A 23,152-nucleotide genomic window follows, 5' to 3' on the forward strand; every position below is an offset into this window, starting at 1 on the left:
GCTGCTGCACGTAATTTTGTTGAAACACATAAAAATCCCAGATTCTAGCGTGCCTATGAAAGCATACCCGTTTCAAAAATGTCCTGATAAACATCTACGCTTATAGTACCCTGAATTCAGTCAAGGAGATAAACTCCACGACTGGAGAATCAGCCCCATGCCGTTACGTTCCCGCCTTTGTGGTTTTAATTCGAATTTTGATAACAAGGTCCATATAAATAGAGTTTGGGGCGACGTATACAACGAATCATATCATTTCTGCACCACCGCAACTTCGAGTCTTCTAAAGAAATCGCACTTTTCTATCCGTCACTTTTCCACACCAGATGTTCCTTTGCTGCATCATCCTGGAAACAATTCTTTTCAGAGATGTGCGGGTTTCGAGCTCGGCTCCCGTCGTTTAGCCCAGAACATTGCACAAGATGTCTCATACTCGATGGAGCCACTATAGAGCCCCATGACAGAGCCAAATCTTCGGAAATGTCGATAACATACTCTCTATAGAGTCTTTTAAGCTCGCGCGAACAATGTCTTTCTCGACAACTTGTTTGGGCGTTCTGGCGTGTCTCTTGAGAAGATGTAAAAATCGAACTTTCACTGAACCTATATATCATCAAAACTTCTGAAGGCGTGGCCTGCGCTACTCTGAAATTCAGTGAAAGCTGATGGTGCTTCATCCCAAAGCTGTGGCCGCGGATAATTGCGATTTGAGCAGTCTTGATACCGTGATGTTAGCCTGACACTAAACTTACTGCTTACAAAAATGTGCAGTAATACATGTAACCGCGGAATACGTCACTTCAGAAACACAGAAAGTTAATAATAATCCACTGCACTCGGAAAATGAACGCCAGGAAAGTTACCATGAAAAGACACAAATGTAAAACGAAGTAAAGCCAAACATCTAAGCTTCCAGCGGCTCTTGGCGTAAGAAGAGGGCATTATTTTATATTTATCTACTCAGAAATAGCAAATAGATTTTTTTTTATCCTCACACTTTCAATTTTAATGAAAAGTTAGAAAATATCCTACCTTTTCGCACACTACTACACTTCAGGTGGGCGTTTATTGCCTGAGCTTTGAGTAAAATAGTTGTCACAGCATTAAATCTGTAAATCCCCGCAGTTTCCTCACTTGAATGTAACGTTAAATAACGACTACCTGGTGGGCGTTCGACCTTGCAATTTTTAAAAAATCTACGCCGTAATGTTGTCGTCACTTTGGCGCTGTTACGTTCTGAGCTATGGCTATTCTATGAGACTAACATGCTGCAATGCCATAACACCCATATTTTCTACAAATGACTGTAATATCACCTGAAATGTATGGAAAAAAACTCTATATATTCTTTCAAAATGCCACTTCATCTCTTCCTGTGGCTGAGATTTAAAACGCAAGCACTTCTGGACCGCAATTCCAGCAATTTGGGACAAAAGCATTTTTCAACCAGAAAGTGTTTATGAACGCAATTTTTTTATATATTCTAAGATTTCGCTATAAGAATCAATATATCCGCAGACCTCCCGTTAGCAGGCTTGTATTTTTTTGCTATTAATGTTTTGTTATCGTCAAAAGCGTTGCGCATTGGTTTTCTAGGGCAGTCATAAGTATTCGATGCGAGCAATAGAAATCCTTAAAATTTTCTGCTGCGCTTCGAAAGAATGGGCCGCTAGCTTAAATACTTTCATGGCAGTACTTTACAATATTCCAATAATCGAAATGTTTGTCCAAGAATGCTAAACATGTCCAAATTCACGGTGGATTGTGTTTAACGAACGCCTATTCATCATTTCGAGAGGAACTAGTCATTCTCTTTGCGGAGTTCTTTGAGCGCTCTGCAAAAAAATGATTTTTTTTTTCTCTTTGTGCTTACAGAGCGACGAAGTTTTATGGTGTGTCCTAAAAAACGGAGTTTTCCTCTAACCTTTCTGTACTAAATCCGTTAGTGCTGTCACGCGTCATTCTAACTTCTCAAAGGCAGATTCTTCAACTGCATTCATAATGCACAAAAACAACCCCTTTCGTCCCACCTTCATCAAAATGCGTTTCTTCTTGATTAGTGCCTGATAACTCGCAAATATCAACGATTAATGACACATTCTTATGCTCAATACTAGGTTTTCTATGGCAGCCTTTTCGCTTGCTCACAGCCTTAAATCTTCCAATAAGAATGCTAAGTCTTGTACCGATGTTTATGCGCATTCAACTGTTCAGGCAGGTCCATGATACACGGCTACACGGCTGTGGATAAGTTATTACGTGAAGCCTTGATTTTCTGCTCGCTCTGATAAGCTTGTTCACTCTGCTGTTCAGCGATGAAAACCAATTATTCAAGGATAGCTTGAAGGGACCATGTCATGGAGCGGATACCCACCCTAGCCGCCGTATATCGCGTACATAATTCCCCAACTCGGATTTCTCTCTGTATATAAATCTAAGTAAGGTGGCTCCTGTGGGAAAGATTATTTTTTGGAGAAATACTTTATATAGTTTTGAATTTCCCCAAGTTTTTCTTTAGGAAACTAAAATAATGGTTTTAAAGGATTTTTGAAATTTCAGAAAGACGCCTGTCTATACCTACAGTGGTGATATTAGTTCCCTTTGACCGTGATTAATTCCGCTTTCTGGAAAAATCAGCCAGCTGGTATTTAAAACAGAAGCCTACTTTTTATGACTTCTGTTCGTATCACAACCTTTTCCAGCATGTATTTACGTATTAAAAAGCGTATGTTACGTATGCAGTCTCGTTACGAAAAGATGGCACTTGCATCATATGAAATGTGATGTATAAACCACTTGAAGCGATAAGTATGTCTTGGGATAAATTAGCTACGCGAAGAACTACGCTCTCACTTTCGCCTGTTCACTGTCCAGGCAACGGCGCACTAAACGCTTCAGCCACACCAATAAAATTCTTATCCCCGACCTGTCGCAGTGGCTCAGTGGTTATGGTCCTCGGCTGCTGATCTGAAAGACGCGGGTTTGATCCCGGCCGCGGCGGTCGCATTTCGATGGAGGCGAAATGCTCGAGACCCATGTGACGTGCGAGGTCAGTGCACGTTAAAGAATCGCAGGTGCTCGAAATTATTCGGAGCCCTCCACTACTACGTCCCTCATAGCCTTAGTCGCTTTGGGCCGTTAAACCCCTCCAATGAAATCAAATCTTATTCCCGACAAAAGCTAATATTTCTCAGGCTACTCTTACAATGCCCAAATTCGGTTTCTTCCCGCTTTTCCTTTGGTCTAACGGAAGGCCTAATGCATACACTTTGCCAAAAAATCTGGCGTAACGGAAAACGTACTAATTGTTATGGCTATCGTGCACAAAATCCGCTGATGCGAGACGGCGCCAGCATACCACTTGAAGCCAGAGTATGACCCTGACTCTTGTGTTTCCTTATCGGAAGGACCGGGTGTCAGAACACCCTAGCAACAGGCGAACACGTCCAGTGCCTGCGGCAGCTGACTGAATAAACGGAGTCGCAGAAAAATAGTGACGTCCACCGAATGTCGAGGGAGAGCCTAGGTTAAGCGCTTCGACGCAGGCACACAAAAAGAGCATGACGGCCAGGTGACGTGCAGGTAACAAGTTATCGATTGCCACTGGCGCTCACTGATACCCCCACCGACGCGCTCTTTGCTCAGTGACAGCGTGAGTGGAGTCGCAGTGCTCGCGTTCGCGCGTGTTTCTTTTCCTAGCAGGATAGGAAAGCGTACTGATTAACGTGTTAGCTAGCTAGCAGGCGTCACGCCTGCCAGGAGGGCGCCTCCTCTCGGACAGCAAGCGGTGGAGGTCGCCTTCGGCTGCACAGCTACTGAGAGCTTGAACTTGCGGTAGGACTGCCCCACAAAAAATAAAGCAAAATAAGCATCTAACTCCCACATCCCGTAAGTGAAGGCTGAACATGTGGCGCACTATCCGTCGCAAGAGATGGTTTTCGCAACGTGGAGACTTTCAGGCTGCCGGGAAGCTGGCGTACTTCCACTCTGATGTGTAAGTGCAGGGAGCCATGACGCTTCTGTCTTAGGCGTTTGGTGCAGGGTTCAGAAGATTTCCACTTCGTTTTCCAGTAACCGGAGGACGTGGATGCAGATTCGCATTAGGCGCAGTTTCTGACTTCCCTGTGGCAGTCGCTGCCACACTATCGCCCGTAAGAGTGATACAACTCGGTGCCTTTTTCCTCATAGTACACGAAGCATACCAGATGTTTCAGAGATCACTTTCAAGAATTCTTAAACGCAGGGTGATCGAAATACGAATAAAATTGCTGGTGGTTTAGCATTGCTAAAGACGAAATATTGTGCGAAAGCAGGTTTTTGCGCAGGACACCAAAGCAAAGAGCTTGAAACCGTGATTAAAAGCGCATTTCCTTTCCTTTGTGACTAGAGCATAGATGGAATTTGATGAAAACGAAGGCTGCAATGCACAGCGCGAGAGTGTGTTGCAGTTTATCACAACGCGTGATCGGCTCCGGCGATAGCATGGAGAAAAACGTAGACGCCGTCCCATTCGGTTGCGTTCCTCGATGACCTTAGCGACAAAGGTCCAATCGACCCTAGCCGGGGTTCTGCTCAGCGTAACACCGGCAGTAATGATTATCGTATTGTACTCCCTCGTCTTCTGACTGGTAAGCTCGTTGTTGGCTCCGTTTTTCTGCATGCCGACCTCGCCTGACTTCCATACCGTGCCCAAGACTTCAGAGATGCCTTGCGGACTGTTTTGGATCTAAATAAAATGAGTTCCTTCGGACAATTCAAGATGCCTCATGTCTGAATGGTGTCCTGCAAATCTGCACAGTCTAAAGAAAAGCTCGTCTCATGCGGCGACTTGTTGGTACAGAATCGACGCTGTGTTGTCGTAGACCCGGAACCAAAAGAGGTTAAGATCAAGCTCCTGTATACAGCCCCTCTCTGTACATGCATGACCTCGTGTAGTAAATACCATGTTGGAAAAGAATGCGGCGATAGCATAGCGCTCTCGTGCAGTTCGAAGCGAAGCTGATCGGTTCGCGCCGCCACGGGTTCGAAACTCAGACGCGGCAATATTTATTTTATTTGTCCAGATTGGCCAGGGACACCCTCATTCAAAGACTCGTTCATTTCCCTCATCACGTGACTAACATCAAAGGCTTCACCACACACCGGCAGTTTCCAGGTTATGATGTCAGTAGTGCTTTGGTACTAAAATATCAAATTGCAAGGCAACACTGTGACGCAAAAGTCACTCGTGTCAAAAACATGCCACTTAACTAGCTAATTGAATATATTTGCTAATCAACACTCCAGACAAAGACAAGTATAGTAGAAACGTTGTCTAAGCACACTGAGGCTCCTCTCTCAGCCCTTGTTTACACTGAGAGCTCGTAAATTATGCAAAGGGCTACATACTCAGCACCGATGCTCGTTTTCTACGTTTCTGGTAGCCCCGGCGCCTCATAACCTTCATCTGGACGCCAGCACATGCTGGCCTCCCGGGCAACGAGGAGGCTCATTCTCTAGCCCGAGGTCTCACATTCCGGGCAGGAGTCGAGCCCCCTCCACAAGCCTCGGAGCGCCTGCTCTCCTTCCGTGATATTCTCTCGTATTACCGAGACAAACGAACGGAATACGCACCCCCAGCTCCATCCCTCACCACAGGTCAGGCTGCACATTGGCGACAACTACAAACCCGGACTGCTCCATACCCAATACTGCTGCATGCCCGATACCCAGACCAATTCCCGTCCTCATGCAAACTTTGCGGCAAACCAGGAGACTTCTTACACACCCTCCTCACATGTCCCACCTTCCCTCATCCCCATCACCAACCGCGGCGGAGTCTTACTGGGAGTCTCTTCTGACCAGCTCGTCCGTTCAAGACCAGCGCCGGATCATCTCCAGCGCTCACCGAAGGATTGCGCTCCAGGGGCTATCCTTCGCGTTGTAAGGGTGCCTCCGCCTAACATTGAGGAGGCATCCAAGAGCCATGTAGGGGGCTTCGCCCCCACGATTCACATCATTGGCAATAAACGTTTCCACCACCACCCCTGCTGGCCCTAGTTTTTTTCTCCTCCTCCTCAGTTCCGCGCCGTCGGCGTCGTCGGTTTCGGCGTCATCAGCGCCACCTGTAATTTGCCTCGGTTGGCAGGTGGCTAAGTATAGAGAGGGAAATCCACTTCCACTTTTATGCAAGATGAGGGTAGGGAAGGTGGGAGAGAGGGTGGGAAGCAAGAGGCAGTGAAGGGGAGAGAGGCAACTACGTCTTTAGAGGAGAGGGAGAAAGAGGGAAAGTGTGAGAGGTAAGAGGGGGGATGCGACGGATGGCCTATTGGCTTGAGCGTCCGCTTTGACCGCGGGAAGTGATTGGTTTGAAATGCACCACCGAAAAAGGATGGGTACAAGCGTCCCCCGGTCCCGCACCCGGATTCTTCTTTGATGCCACACTACAGCTAACGCTAGAACATTCACGGTACGCACGGGTAACTGCCCTGTGATTTTTTTTGTGTGTGCGCGTGTGTTTTAAATTAGCACAGTGTGTAACAGTTCGGGTGAATGGAGAGTTCGTATTCACAGACAAGACAACGCCTTATGTTTTTGAAACGGAAAAAGGGTCCTTGCAACGTGAGAAAATGTGTACCCCTTTTTTTCGCATCAAAGCGAAACGGCGCATGAGGTGCGTAGGAAGTTCTGTACAAACGCTGCGTCCGCTGATGATGGGTTGCACAGCCAGCGGTGCACTATTACAACTCCTCTTGCGCTACGGGACCACGACATGCACTTTTGTTTGCTTCGTCACTTGGGGCAATAGAAGTGTATACATTGCAAACTGGTTTGGTTTTTGGAGGTTTAAAGTCCTAAGCGACTCAGGCTATGAGGGACTCCATAGTAAAGGGGTGCGGAAATTTCGACCACTGGGGGTTCTTTAACGTGCACTGACATCGCATAGTACACGAGTCTTTAGAATTTCGCCTCCACCGAAATTCGACCGCCGCGGCCGGGATCCAACCCGCATCTTTCGGGTTAGCAGCCGTGCGCAATAACCACTGAGCCACCGCTGCGGCTCATCGTGAACTAGGTGGTCGCCGTTTCTGAGAGCGGCGAAGCAAAAAAAGCACATGTCTAGGTACAATAGTGCAGACAGTTCGAGTTGTGAGTCGTAGGCTTTGCAAATTGTCAACAACGGACGTTGCGTTTGCACTGAACCTCCTGCGCAGCTCATGCGCTTGGTTTCGATTTTCTGCGTACAGAAGCGCCAGAATTCTTCGAGGCGCAAGGCTTTAGAGAACATTTTTTTTTATATGTTTTGAAAACTGATATGGCGTCATTTTGTCTGAGGACGCGTACTCGCCATTGGCCATGACGGCCAAAATCTGATAATTAAAATGTCAATTTGTAAATAATCGCTAATTAGCGAGATGATTAGCATGATTCTAAATTTACTGGGATTCGCCGCCGCTGAGAGTTTGTTCCTGAAAAGATGTCTTTTCTTTTGTCACCACCCTGTTTCTAATCATTTTCCAAAATGGTTTGTTGAAACAGCGGCATAATAGAATGATAGCATATTGTTACCGTGTTTATGTTGCCGTTTACCGTGTTACCGGACGCCGGACTTTCCGGTTAGCGGTGCAAAGCATCAGAAGTTGCTTTAGCATAGCGCCTCCCCCGGACTAAGTAACCGCAAGGCAAAAAAAAAATGATGGGAAATGTTGCAGCATTTATTGCAAACTTAAATACGCACGCATTGCAAGCATTATCATGCTGCGAGGTGCTCCAAGCAGTTTCATAATATTCATCTTAGCATGTACAGGCGTATTATCGCGAGCAAATATAGGAGACCTCTTCACCTTAGGTTCTTATTCTTTCCACTCTGCACGGGGGCGCCACCTGACACCGGCAGAGCTTTCTGAGGTGGCGACCGCATGCACAGCGGCAAGGCTCGGAACACGATGGCGACGGGGTCTCTTACTTTTGCTCACAATAATACGTACTACGCCTCAGCTAGCAACCGGCTCAGAGGGTTTTCGCAGGCGTCCGTGAGGCTAAACACTTTTAGCTGGACAGCGAAAGTACGTGCTTTTAGACTGCCGTGCCGCAGCGTCGCTTGAGTGGAAGTACACGCTGTGGAGTCACCTAGTGACAGGATGTCAAATTGCTTCAACTATGGGCTGAAGAAACGCTTTTTCTGCAATTATTAATGACTATGGTGAGTGCATTACCAGCCTTCGTTATTTCAAGGAAGAAACTAAGGAAATAGAAGAAGGTGTTAAAGCTGCCACAAAGATGAAGAACAGTTGTCGTTTCTATTAAGGCATGCATACGACATATACCTAGGCTTGACAGCTTGAAAATTGCCTAATTATATGAGAAAAATATGCTAACAGCCACTTATATCTTGGCGTATGAGTGAGCGCATACGAATTAAAAACGAATTCTGCCATTGAGAGGGAGATATCGCGCCGAAGAATGCGGTGGCGATGCGGTATTGGTCCGAAGCGGGAGAACAGCCCGCTGCCATGTCCCGCAGTTTGTCTCCCGGCAGTTTGCGAACGCTGATCTCTGAAAAGCTAAAAGAGATGCACCAAAGTGCTCGCGCCCAGGTAATGGCCGCGTATGTGCACATGTCGTCAGTCTATCCCTGCAAACGGTAACGTAAACCCGGTAACAATGTCCTATAACTCTCTAATGACGTAACTGCCCGCGTGTAGCAAGTACTATTACGAATCTTACGGATCTGGGAATATAACACGCATTTGAGAAGAGAAATTAAACATAAGTTGTATAACGTAAATATCTGAAGAGAAGTGCTATTGCTGACCGGCAGCCTCCTGTAAATATCGATAGTATTAATGGGCATCTAATGAAATGCAGAGCATACCGACGCTCAGGTGACCTCTTGTAGTGTGGGACCAAGGACGAGTGCGAACACAAGCTGGCATATGTTCTGTACCACATAACGAGTATACCACCCAACAAAGAATCAGATGAAGTATAATGCCGCTTAAGCTGCACTAATTTACCAGACAGTTGACCCCCTTGCTGAAACCAAGCGCGCTTCCTCCGCAGTGTCATATGGTCCAAGGCGATGAGTGCCTTCATCGTCGAGTCAATTCCGTTCGGAGACACAGGGGGAGGGGGTGTGCCTTCAGCTCTTCGAGCCAGCTTCGCCATTTGGCTGCAGGTCAGGATAAGCTAGCATTCTTGTCAATTAAATCGAGAGCACCCAGCTGTCACTGCCGACCGTCGCGCGCCAGGGAAGTCATGTAACCCCTTGAGCTCATGTGGCCACGTCAAGTCAGCGCTGTGAATATGCCTCGCATTCGGGATATCTAGCGGTCCTCACGGCTTAAGCGGGAACGTCAGGCCCGTAATTCAAATTCAATCAATTTGCCGTCTTTGTATGTGTGTGTGATTAGACTTGCGCAGCACTGTGAACCGCCGCCACCGCGTCGAGGGACCACGAAACCCGGAATTCGAGCTCTTTGCCGCGGACTACTGTATACTCGGCCCCAGGAAGTCAGCCGAAATTTCTAGAAGGTTCGTCAATTATCAACCGACGCAACATCGCTTTCCCCCGGTAAAGATCCTTCGCGTGGTCCCACTCACTTCCTGCGTCTTTGGCCACCTAACGTACGACCTGTGCCTGCCGTCTATTCCACTCTCCATGCTCGCCACCGCCGGGAAAATTTAGATCGCAGACACCGCGTGCACCCCGTAAGATAGGCAAGAAAATAACCAAGGCATCTTGACTGAAACATTCAGAAGTATTATGATCGGTTTTACGGGGGTTTAACATCCCAAAGTGACTCAACTATGGGGGACGCAGTATCGGAGGGCTGCAGATAATTTCGACCATTTGTGGTTCTTTAACGCGCACTGTCATCGCACAGCACACGGGCCTTTAGCACTTAGCCCCCATCGAATTGCGACCGCAGCGGCCAGGATCGAACGCGCGCCTTTCGGGTGAGCAGCAGAGCACCATAACTATTGACCCACTACTGCAGCTAGAGGTGTCATTAGTGACCTCAAGTCCAGGGTCTCCGCTGCGTACGATTTCGTTTTGGTGCGGTTGCATTACTTGCTTTACGTGTTTTGCCAAGGATCCCAAATCTTTCTTCGCTGTGTCCATGGTTAGCCACGAAGGGCCAAAGGTGAGGTTGTATTTGCCCACGCTGGCTTCGCCAATAAGGTTTTCGGGCACCAGGCAATTTCTCAAAAAGGGTCGCTCTATAGAGCTATCGCTACAAGATCAGAGTGATGATCACTCTTTGGAGGTAACTCTATATATTGTACTCCGGATTAACATCCGTAGCTTTCTCTTGTGAAATTTCTACATATTGGTGTGAAACTTTGCACTGTTTGTTTTGCATGGTCAAAGCTGCAGGCCCATATCTTTGTCACTTTGTAATGATAGATTCGACAGGTCTTATTTGTAATTTTTGTAATCGTGCGCAACTACTTCTGCGTTGTTCAAAATTATTCTAGCTTTTTGAGCCCCCTATCCCGAAAGTTCTTCGTCAGTTTTAAATTAAGCCTGACCGAAAGGGGTCGTGGTTACGTTCTTCGACGATCACCGAACACGTTTTCTGCCGTCGCAGCCGCCGAGTTGTTCAGTCCCTTGTGGGAGCAAGTCAGACCCAGTAAATAGATTCTTTTAGAAGCCTCCCATTGTCTTCCTGACTGCTGGACTACCGTCGCCTCACATGAAAATATTATGAGTCACAAATTCGCACACAATATTTTCCAACTTGGTTGTTTACAACATAGATGCATATTCCAAAAAATCTTCAAAAACGCTGCACTGGTTTCATAACTCCGGAACGCATGAATTTTTCTCTAAAGGTTCGCTTTACGCCGCACGATCTTTGCATTGTCTCTGCGAGGTATGTGTGCGCTATAGGAACGTGACTAAGCAAGTGATCGTTTTGCAATTTTGCAATTTAGCGGTGAATGCCACTGGTCCGTTTTGTAGCCAATAAGGAACAGGAGTCGTTTATTGAAATTCAATACATTCTTGAATGCGGCGTCCCTCATAACTCGTTGACGTAACGAACCTTACGAAACCTGGCAGTTGTTCGTAAATTGCTTGCGGGTGGGAAATCTGCCCTTCTCAGCGTACAAAGCTGCAGAATTGGCAGGCCAGCAGACTGGAACTAAGAGTAGTTTTCTTTTACTCTTACTCGGGTGCTCCTTGTTTTTATTCGAGCGTAGCCTATCCACTGTATTCACCCGTTGCTCACTTATTACGCTAAATTTCGAGCCGCCGTGGTGGCCCAGTGGTTAAGATGCTTGGCTGCTGACCCTAAAGACACGGAAGTTCGATCCCGGCCGCGGCGGTCGTATTTCGATCGACGCAAAATTCTAGAGGCCGGTGTACTGTGCGACTTTAATGCATGTTAAAGAACCCAAGTTGGTCGAAATTACCCGGACTCCTCCACTATGACGTTCTTGATGGCCTGACTCACTTTGAGATGTAAAATCTCATTCAACCTATTGCGCTTAATTAGGTGCTGTAGGTTTGTTTGTTTTTTTAATTAAAAACACAGCGTGAATAGGGGCGACGGCCGCAGAATGTGAAGGGCACAACGCAAAGGCTGTGTGCTTCTTATTCTTCGTCCTTCGTCCCCGTGCGCTGTTTTTTTCCTTCGAATCGAACATCACCCAATTAGCCCAACTTCCCATCCTAATGTAGGCTTTTGTCATGTTAAACTAGGGTTTGCAAAACATTGCAGCGAAGATTTTTTTATGTTTGTTTTTCTATGTTCTTTGTTTATAGCCGTCGAAGCGTGCCTTAACGTTTGTGCTTGCTACGCGAGTAATGACGAGAGCAATTAGGAGGAATAATGAACCAGGCATGGCAGTTTCTGTGACCCTTGAGTTTGTTGTAGACGTTTCAGGTGTCTTAGCTCGAACATTCGCTATCAATCTTAAATTGAGCGCGGCCGAAAACGACGGACACTTTCACCTTTGACGGCACGTGTCGCTTTATCCGCCACCTAGCTGACTTTTGTTTAAGGGCAGAGGTTAGCCCCAAATAGCAATTAGTTAGAATTCCCGGGCCAGCTTGCCCATCTGTCGCCAACGTCATCGGCGGCGCCTGTCATACTGATGGTGCATTCTCCGACAGAAAATTAGTGTAACTCGTGTCGAAAAAGCCACGCATTGGACTATCTGATTGTGTACCACGGAACCCGCGGTACTTCAGTGGAGCGGGCGAGGTCACTTTCAACCTCAATCTACTTTCTGTGTACCACGGAAAGCTCAAAAACGCAACTGACGAAAGCGGAAAGACAAATCGCTTCCGACTGCAGGCGGCTGAAGCGCGGCGGATATGCAGGTCGTCTCAGCTAAAGTGAGCCAAATGATTTAAGAAAGAAAAATGTAATGGAGAAACTCACGCCATACTTGTGCCAATTTCGTGTAATCTATATGTGAATGATTTAAGTTATTCCTGCAAGCACCTTCATGTATTCTAGTACGCAGATGGTACACTCCTAGTGGCTTGACAAACAAATTATTGGCCAGCATTATTTATTTATTAATTTATTACAATACCTTCAGGGCCCCAGTGGGGCGTTACAGTAGGGAGTGGATAGGGATCGTTCAATCCCTTTTTGTTTCGAAGATGCACGTTACTCTGAAAACTGAGCAATAACATTCGATTTTTTAACTTGCGGCAAAATCTGTCCTCATAAAAATAGCGGAAAAAGGGCTACCTAGAACAGTGTTACATGAAATACTATTTACTCTGCTCACTGCACGATACAAAAAAAAAAAACAACTTATTTGAGGCAAGAAGGGTGCTCAATTCCACTGATACAATGAAATCACTACTAGGTGCAGTGGTCTCTAAGAAAAGGCTGTAAGCCTGCTGTCTACACAATCATGTACAACGCGCCTGAAAGGGCTATGGAGGAGGGAGGCGCTGGTGAGCACTGTCAAGGTTAGATAAATACCTCCGAAAGCAGAAGGTCAGGCAGCCGTCGCTAAGTTGGTATAGTACTGGACGCGAAATTCGGAGGACATGGCTTATAGATATACACACACTTGAAAGAAAAGCAACGTGGTGAACAAAAAGCTGTACTGTTCTCGTTTCAGCCAGGGACCGGCCATCGTCTGAAGAAACTGAGCTGCTGGCAGTCTCCTAAAATTATATGTTGACGTTATCGCTATCTGCGCGAATGAAAGTGAATGAGGAGAAAAGTGTAAAACACCAAGCTAAAATGGGCTCTAAACCATGCAATCACAAAGGCGCTAAATTTATGTGCCAGGGTTCATCTAAAATATCAAGAGAACATAGACACGTGGCGAACATAAAAGGTGCAAAATAATTCGAAGCACACAAGGGTGAAAAGGATGCGGTCCAAAAAGAAATAATAAACAAGGACAGGACCCGAAGCTACATTCTGGATGATGATGCGTTGCTTGCAATATGTGCCCGTCCAATAAAACGATTAAAACGCGTGAAACGGCAATGACTGACAGTGGCATGCAATCAGAATGTAGACGTCTTGCATAGTCACGCATAACAGATCTTATAAGCGAAATGAAAGATACCAGTCATGGCCATGCTGTTCTTAAGAAATTGGTAAGAAAAATGGGGTGATTAAGATAGGCGAGTTAGCTTACCTCTACGCTTTGGTTTATTCCTGACGATTCGGCTTTAAATTTTTGAATTAAAAACGATTCTTTGACTTTTAGGTTGTAGTGTGATCGAAACCAAGAGTTCAAGATGGGGACATTTAATTTACCGAATGAGTGACCAAAAACATTTGCATGCTTAGATAAGGGCAGGTTGGGTAGACTTGTACTGTGAGCCTTATGGTTGTTAAAGCGCAATCTGAAACACGCCGCAGTTTGACCTATGTATTGCAGCTAGCAGACGGAACTTTATAGTAGATAAATTACGTTTTCACTGTCGGAGGTGCAGTTGCCTATAATTCTTAATCTGTAGCTTGAAGCAATGCTAACAGCTACCTGTGAAGTCGTCAATAGTAGGCAAATGTTACAGCGAAATTGGTTGCGTGGTGCGCAGCCTGAAAACACTGCAGGGGTGACGTTGGAAGAAATTAAAAGATCTCGCAAGGTTTCGGCACGTCCAAACACAGCTCGCGGTGGTTCTTTAAAGATGTACTTTAATCGGTCATTTTGCATCATGACATGCTGTCTTCTTAGACTGCCTGTTACGTTGTGGACAGAGGCCGCGTAGGTTGAATTAAGTTTAAGGCCGAGTTGGTAAAGGCTAAATTAGTTTGGTTTTTCAGTATATGTTCTTTTCTTTCCCACAGTAATGACTTGCTGTCACATGCGTCTGCACGTTTCACGGCGTCGTCAATTACATTTACCGGATACTTAAGTTTCGTAAGAAGATTGCGAAGTACTGCGCAATTCTTGTAATGGCTCTTGCGATTACTCTGAGCATATTTGTTTAAAGCGGACGGCCTGACTGTAGGGAATGATAGTTTATAAAGTTTTACTTGGCTGCTGTTAAAGTGGAGGTACTGTTGGCAGTCCGTAGGCTTGCGATAAAGGCAGGTTTATGGTTGTTTTTGTCAAGAGACATTGTGACATCAAGAAAATTAATAGTTCAAGCTGTGTACGCGTGCGAGTATAAGATTGAAGGATAAAAACTATTAAATTCCGCAATAAACATAACGAGTTCTCTTTCACCGTGATGCCAGAATATAACAATATCCACAATAAAGTGTCTATAAGACAACGGTTTTAAAGGACTGCTCTCAAGGAATTTGGCTTCTAGGCAACCCCTGAAGATATTAGCATAATTAGGTCCTATTTTGGTGCCCATTGACACTCTGCTAACCTGAACGCAGTGAGTTCTATTAAATTCAAAATTGCTAAGCACAAGTAAATGTTCCAAAACTGTGCTCAAAGGACAGCTATCGACAGATTTTTGGCGACACTGCTCTGCATAGGCGGTCATTACGGATTGAACACTATTCATATGAGGTATATTTGTATACGATGAAGGCATATCTAATGTGAGAAGCAGCTCGCCTGAGGCATATTAGGGCCCTTGACACCTGAAAGGAAGTGAGTGGTATCCTTTATTGAAAGAAGAGAACTTAGGAGGAATATTGTTAATGAGGTAATCGACATAACTAGAAGTGTTTTCGGTAACCATTCCCATAACGGAGACAATGGGTCACCCAGATTATTCGCCTTGTTTATTTTTGGTGATAAGTACAATCTTCCGGCAACTTGATTAAGAGGAAATAACGGTAGGCCCATTTCATCTGTAATTTTTCGATCTGTCAAGAGACTTTCTAGCATGTCAGTGACTTCTGATTTATACTGCAACATCGAATCTTAATCAAGCGTTTACTAAAAGAGCCGTCATCTAACCGTCTGAGGCCCTCGCGGATGTAATCATACGTATTCATTTTCACTATAGCGCTGCCTTTGTCTGCCCGGCAATGTATCCGGCAGAGGCAAGTGGCGACACCATGAAACGCGCAGACGCATGTGACCGCGAGTCATTACTCTGCAAAAAAAAAGAACTTCTCTTAGAAAACAAAACTAATTATCTCTTAACCTATGCGGCCTTCACCCAAACGTAACAGGCATTCTAAGAAGACATCATAATATCATGATCCAACGTGACCGTTTCAAGGGCACCTTTAAGGAGGCATCGCGAGCTGCTTTCCGACGTGCTAAAAACTTGCGAGATCTTTTAACTTCTTCAAAAGTGACCCTCCAGTGTTTCCCGGCTGTGCACTATGCAAGAAATACCACTTTAAAATTTGCCTACAAATGACAACGTCACAGGTAGCTGTTAGGACTGCTTCTAGCTACAGTTTAAGAATTATAGGCAACTTCACCTGCGATAGTGAAAACGAAATTTATCTACTGGCATGTTCCGTCTTTCAGCTGCAACACAAAGGTCAAAGTGCGACTTGTTTCAGATTGCGCTTGAACAACGATAAGGTTCACAGCGCAAGTCTACCCAACCAGCCCTTATCTAAACATGTAAATGTTTTGGGTCAGTCATTTGATAAATTGACTGCCACCATCTTGAAATCTTCGACCTAGAAGTCAGACCACCATTTTTAATTCGCAAATTTAAAGCCGTATCACCAGCAATAAACAAAGCTTAGGTAAGCAAACTTGCCTATCTTAATCGCCCCATTTTTCTGATCAATTTCTTGACAACGGCAGAGACGTGACTAGTATTTTCTATTCCGGTTATAAAATCTGTTACACGTGACTATGCAAGACGTCTATCTTCTGATTGTATGCCACTGGCAGTCGTTCCCCTTTCACAAGATTTTACTCATTTTACTGAACATGTGCTTATTGCAAGCTACGCATTATCATCCACAATGCAGCTTCAGCTCGTCTCCTTTTATATAATTATTTAACTTTTCACCGCATTCTTCTCACGCGCGTGCGCTCCGCAGTATTCTCCATCTTTCATATTTTCCACGTGTCTATGTTCGCTTGATATTTTAGATGGCGCCTCATACATTAGTTTAGCGCATTTGCGATTGCGTGATTTTGAGCTCATTTCAGCTTTGTGTTTTCTTTTTTCTTATTAATCGTCATTGTTGCAGGTAGTGATGATGTCATCATATAAACTGAAGAGACTGCACGCAGCTTAGGACGAAGGTCGGTGCCCCACCGAAACGTTAAGTGCAGTAAAGTGTTTATCAACTCGTCTGCTTTCTTTAAAGTATATATATATATATATATATATATATATATATATATATATATATATATATATATATATATATATATATATATATATATATATATATATATATGGTTGTTTTGTCTTCTGCTTTTCTGATCAATTACCTTTCAGCGATAGCATATTCAATAATATTCTAAACTGATCAACACCACAAAATAAATAAATTAAAAAAAAATCCCCTGTGCCCCTTGGTTTCTGTGGCTGTTGGCTTCTCTCATATTATTGGGAAGCAGATTGGGCGGTCGTCCGGGGTGCGCCAATCCGCAGGATTCCGGTAGCGGTAACGTGGTAGTACGGTCGGAGTCGGTGAAGCAGCAGCAACCAGTGGAGCGGTGTTTGGCAAACAGGGCGACGCAGACGGCAGGCCAGAATTGAGGCCCACGTTCGCAAACTCCTGGCGAACGACGGCCTGGATCAGCGCAATCGTAGAGTCGGCCGCTTGAGGGGCGAAGGTGACGGGAGTCATAGCTTCCAGTTCTCTGCGGACGATTCTAGTTAAATTGGCAGGATGGGACGGTTGTCGCAGTGTTGGCAGGTCTTCGCAGGAGGATGTCGCCGCAGTGTTCGGAAGGCGATCAAAACGAGAAGCAATACGGCGATGTTTTGCCTGCTCGAATTGCCGGCATACCTGGAGGACAGAGTCAACCGTTGCACAATCTTTACAAAGAATAAGGTTGAATACATCATCAGCAATCCCCTTCAGGATGTGGCCCACCTTGTCGGTCTCTGGCATGGCGCTGTCTACTTTTCGGCACAGAGCGAGGACGTCCTGGATGTAGGAGAGGTATGACTCCGTAGATGACTGTGCTCGAGAAGCAAGGTCTTTTTTAGCACCCAGCTTGCGCCCAATTGGTTTGCCACATAAGTCTCTGAGCTTTTCTTTGCAGTTGTCCCAAGAGGTGAGGTCTTCCTCATGCGTCTCAAACCAGACGCGCGCCGTGCCCGCCAGGTAGAATATAACGTTAGCAAGCATGAGCGTCGCGTCCCAGCGGTTGTGCTTGCTGACTCGCTCATACATGGCGAGCCAATCCTCGACATCGACGTCATCGGTGCCACAAAAGGTGCCTGGGTCGCGAGGCTGCGCCACGACAACGGTCGGCGCTGGTGGTGATGCTGCGGCCGGAGGTGGGTTGGACGGCATAGTGGTGGCTCGAAGCTGACGACCGCTGCGTAGGTCCAGGGCAGGGTCCCGGTGTGATACCCAGCACCTCCACCAAATATTACGGGGGGTTAGCCCAGCGGCAGACGGTACAGGCCACAGTCAGAAGGCACACCGAGCTAAATCACTCCAGCACAAACTGCCACGTCCTCGTCGTCGTTCACTGCCGAACGTCCCAAAACAACGTCGTCTTCTCCTAGCAACTATGCACCGTAACAATATATATATATATATATATATATATATATATATATATATATGAGAGAAGCCAACAGCCACAGAAACCAAGGGGCACAGGGGATTTTTTTTTAATTTATTTATTTTGTGGTGTTGATCAGTTTAGAATATTATTGAATATGCTATCGCTGAAAGGTAATTGATCAGAAAAGCAGAAGACAAAAATAAACACATGCCGCCGGTGGGAGCCGAACCCACGACCTCCGAATTACGCGTCCGGTGCTCTACCAACTGAGCTACGGCGACGGCTGTCAGATGTGCTTTCGGGGGTATTTATAAATATAAAATATATATTGTGATGCCGAGACAACAAAGATGAAGTAGAGATGACAGAAGCGGGTGGAAGAAGACGAGGAAGTGGGAATTAAAACAAAGGCTATTATTATCATTATTATTTTATTTTTCCCCATCATTATTTTCTTGTTTAACATTTTGTGCACCTATCAGTTGCCGCCTGTGTCTTGGCCAATCCCCCGCAGTGGGTACGCGCCATTATCTAGAGGAAAACAAACAACAACAGCAATCGCGCGGACGTTCAGCTCTGCGCGTCTCAGTTTGTCTTTACAATGGCGCAGTCGACCAACGTCGAGCCCGACCCGAACCTCGCCGACGCGCCGCTCCTCCTTCGAAGCGGCCGGGCAGTCACACGGCCGGCTCACTCGGCGCCTGGGACCCCTATTCCGTCCGAGAACGGCGTCCATGCCTCCTCGACGGATTCGGCCTTGACCCTTCTTCCCGAAGCCCTCCCCACCCTCCGGGAGTTATCTGCTTCTTTCACTGCAGCGCTTGGCCGCGCTTCGCTGTCCTCTGGATACCCAGTATCGCCGGTACAAATTCCGGAGTTCCGTGGATCTTCTGACGACGCCGAAGCGTGGATTCAAGTGTTCGACGCTGCTGCCCGGCGTTCCGCCTGGTCTCCAGCCACCACTTTTGCCGTCGCGGAATACAATCTCCGTGGTACCGCCCGCGCCTGGCACCAGTACGAATGGCGCCGCTACACCACTTGATCGGCCTGGACCTCTGCCCTTCTTGCCGCGTTTACACACCTGGCCAGTGCGCACGACGCCAAACTCACGACGATGAGAGCGCGGCGCCAGGCTCCAGATGAAGATAAGGTCCATCTTCTTCAGGCCTGCAACATCGAGTGGCCCGCGTCGGCAGCCATTGTCGATGGGCTTCACGATGCCACCCACGCATCGATTTTTTTTTTTTTTGATACCTCAAAGGCCCCTGGTATGGGGCATTACATGAGGGATGGGCATGACAGTTAAACAATAATGGTCTTGATGGCGTTCTTAAAATGGATGGCGTTGATGTGATGCACGGCGTCCTGTGGTAGATCATTCCAGTCCCGGGATGACGTGACGAAAAAAGATCGAGAATGAGCGGTAGTTCTTGCGGTGGGGGCGTAGACGGCCTTATGGTGGTTAATACGGCTTGAGAGGCAATAAGCAGGTGATATGACTGATTCTCCTAAAGATGAATGATAAAACATATGAAAGAGGCACACTCGAGAAATTTTTCGTCGCGTTTCAAGGCTGGGAAGTTAGCTTTAGTTTTTAAGGCAGACACACTAGTGTAGTACGAATAGTCAGAATAAATGAAACGGATAGCTCGATTTTGTATTTTTTCTAAGGTTAAAGAGAGGTTAGACTGGTGAGGATCCCATATTGCCGAAGCATATTCTAGTTTAGGACGGACAAAAGTTATGTATGCTAATGATTTGATGGATGGGGTGGCAAAACGTAGATTGCGCCGTATGAAACCAAGGGTACGATTAGCTTCGTTAGCGATGTTCGTGATATGAGATGACCATGTTAGGTTTTGCGTTACAGTAATACCCAGGTACTTACAGGAAGAGACGGACGATACTTCTGAACCGAAAAGAGTGTATTTAGAAGGAGTATGCATCTGCCGACGATGGAATGAGATTAAACATGTTTTGGAAATATTGAGAGACATTAACCAACGTTCGTACCAAGTTTTGATTCGGTTAAGATCTTGTTGAAGAATGCCAGCGTCAGTACTGTTAGTGATTGGGCGGTAAATTACACAATCGTCAGCAAATAAACGGATGGTAGAGGAAATACTGGAAGGAAGATCGTTAATATATATGAGGAAAAGCAAAGGTCCTAGGACTGTACCTTGCGGAACACCTGAAATGACCGGGTTACGTGGAGAAGAATGATTGTTAGCATAGACAAATTGCTCTCTGTTAGTCAAAATGTTAGAAAGCCATTCTAATACTAACGAATTAAGATTTAGACACGATAACTTTAGTAGCAGTCTTTTATGCGGTACTTTATCGCAAGCTTTTTCGAAATCAAGGAAGAGAGTGTCAGTAGGAACGTTTAAATCAAGGTTGGAGCTTAGGTCATTAATAAAGAGAGCCAATTGGGAGTCACATGAGCGTCCTTTCAAAAAGCCATGCTGGTTAGTATGAAAGAATTTTACGGAGACAAGGAATTTGACTATGTGCGAATAAATAATATGTTCCATTAGTTTCGAACAGACGCTTGTGAGAGAAATGGGGCGGTAATTTTTGCATGAAACAGGTGAGCCCTTTTTGGGGAGCCCTTTTTGGAGATTATGTCCACACTGGATACTGACAGCCTCTCAATCTTTGTCTACCGAGCGGCCTCCTTGCATGACACCGCCTGTCGTCGCGGGACCCTTGTTGCCGCCGGTACACCTGCCGCAGCACCATAGCAACGCCGCGGTTGCTTTTCGTGCGGACAACATGGCCACATGTACAAGGATTGTCCTCATGCTGCCCGCCCACGCATACAGTTTTAGAATCACCCTCTTCCCTTCCTGCCGGTGCGTGTTGACGGCATTGGGGAGTTTACCGCACTGGTTGACACCGGCGCTCAGCGAACGGCATTGCTTCAACGTCATGCACCGGGCCCGATGAGTCAATGGACCTCGTCTCCTCTGCAAGGCTTGGAGGGAAGCGCTGTTCCCCTTGGTGCAGTCGATATCTGCATCTGGACTGAGGCTGGCAGCAAGGTCCTGGTGGGCGTCCCGGTGTTTGTGGACTTGCCTGCTGACATCATCTTGGGCGCAGACTACCTCATGTCCGTGGACGTGGCACTGTCAATCGAAAACGGCGAAGTGCAACTCCGCTCATGCCGTGCCGTCCCTAGCCCGCACGTGGACGAGCATGCTAAAGATGCCCTGTCGCGACACCCCAGTGATGACGGCTGCTCTCGAGCTCGGCACAGAGAAAGTTGGCTCTTGTTTTGTCAGCAGGATATAAAGAAGGCCCCCAAAGAGTACAGAGATTTGGCGGCTATCATGGCTTCCCTTGGGGACACTGGAAGCAACTCCAAGTTTGTCCTGCGGGATGCAACGTTATACCGCCGACGTTGGCTCAAAAACCGCAAGGAAGAACAGCATCTCCTCGTACTTCCTGCTGCTCTCCGCTGGAAGGTGCTCCATGCTATTCACGACTCCCCCACAGGAGGGCAGATTGGTCAGCGAGCCACGTTGCGAAAGGCGCAGGAACGCTTCTGGTGGCCCAAGATGAGCAGCAACATCCACGCGTACGTTGCCAGCTGCGAGGTCTGCCAGCAGTACAAGCGTCTTCCAGACTGTCAACCAGGGCTTCTGACGCCAATCCCTTTGCCTGAGTCTGTGTTTCACACCGTAGGGATCGACCACATAGGACCTCTGCCGACATCAGCAGTGGGCAACCGGTACATATTAGTGGCTGTAGATTCTCTGTCAAAATTTGTAGAGGTTGCTGCTGTATCCTCTCTCGCTGCACACTACGTCGTTGAATTTTCACAAGACCGGTTCGAATGGCGGCACGGGCTTCCACGAAAACTAATATCGGGCCGCTCAACCACCTTCCGGAGTCGCGAAATCCGTGCCTACCTGCGCCGGGCGGGAGTTGAGCACCACTTCGCATCGGCGTACCACCCTCAAGCGAATGGTCTCACCGAGCGGACGAATCAGACCATACAATCGCGACTCGCTCCCTTCTGCATGAATAACAAAAAAGGCGAGGCCGACTGGGACCAGCACCTCCGAGCGGCGGCCTACGCTGTCAACACTTCTGTGCAAAGTTCTGCAGGAACAACGCCTTATAAGATTGTGTACGGACAACAGCCTCAACTTGCAGGAACGTGCAACTAGAAACACCTACCAACATCGAGACCCCTGTACCGCGACAGGCTGTTTGTCAGCGCATCAGGTCGGAAGCACAGAAAAGAGTGTCTCGTGCGCAACAGGCGCAAAAACGCAACTATGACCGCCGACATCGACCAGCTCCTCGCTATAGAGTTGGAGACGAGGTCTGGGTGCGACGTGGCCTACAATCAACAGGGCGTAAGCTGACCGCGAAATATGATGGGCCCTACGTAATCACTGAGCACTTAGGTGACAATACGTGGCGTGTGTGTACTGCGGCGTTTCAAGCAGGCTCGGACGGGCGGAGGAGAAACAATTTCGCAGTGTACGTGTCGCGGTTGAAGAAAAGGGTCGTTCGCCTGCAAGACTGATTAAGACTGTGCTGTCTCTTCTTTTCAGGTCCGCAGTCGTGGCCGAGTGTGATGCCGAGACAACAAAGATGAAGTGGAGATGAGAGAAGCGGGCGGAAGAAAACGAGGAAGTGGGAATTAAAAGAAATTCTAGGCAATCGAGCGGACGCTCAGCTCAGCACAGCTCAGCGCGTCTCAGTTTCAGTCTTTACAATATATATATATATATATATAAAGCCTATCCGTTAGAGCAGAGAGCAGCGCTTATATGCGCGCACGTCCATCCCTATGCGTGTCCATGTTAGTGCATGTGTATGTGTGTGTGCGCATGCTTGTGCATTTGTATATGCGTGCGTGCCGCATACAACTGGTATCTTGTGTGATCAGGGTTTACCGGAGCGTTAACCTTCATGCAACAAAGTTTTCTTGTAAACATGATTTTAATGAAAAACATAACAAATGCCTGTAAAAAGTGTAACTTCGGATCTAGGCTCAAACTCATCTTGGCTTAAGCTTCATTCTCAGCAGACGCGGTGGACTTTTTTAATCATACCTTTATACATCACAGGCAGCGCCCCCGTG

General features: G+C 46.7%; 1 protein-coding gene and 1 pseudogene across 1 annotated transcript; one reads left to right on the top strand and one right to left on the bottom strand.

Annotated features, from left to right (window-relative positions):
- Positions 1 to 16,904: 16,904 nt before the first annotated feature.
- On the bottom strand, positions 16,905 to 17,849 carry LOC149351796 (uncharacterized). The gene has a single exon (XM_089575650.1). It carries the CDS (start codon positions 17,829 to 17,831, stop codon positions 16,905 to 16,907), a length of 927 nt encoding a protein of 308 aa, XP_089431776.1. The 5' UTR covers positions 17,832 to 17,849.
- Positions 17,850 to 19,165: 1,316 nt separating this feature from the next.
- LOC149351797 (uncharacterized) lies at positions 19,166 to 22,674 on the top strand (annotated as a pseudogene).
- Positions 22,675 to 23,152: the final 478 nt, after the last annotated feature.

This window comes from Amblyomma mixtum, chromosome 3 (genome assembly GCF_055824585.1).
Source record: "Amblyomma mixtum isolate Tamu chromosome 3, ASM5582458v1, whole genome shotgun sequence".
Lineage (NCBI taxonomy): Eukaryota > Metazoa > Arthropoda > Arachnida > Ixodida > Ixodidae > Amblyomma > Amblyomma mixtum.

Coding starts and splice junctions, on each gene's coding strand:
- LOC149351796 (XM_089575650.1), bottom strand. CDS start 17,831: ATGCCGTCCAACCCACCTCCGGCCGCAGCATCACCACCAGCGCCGACC.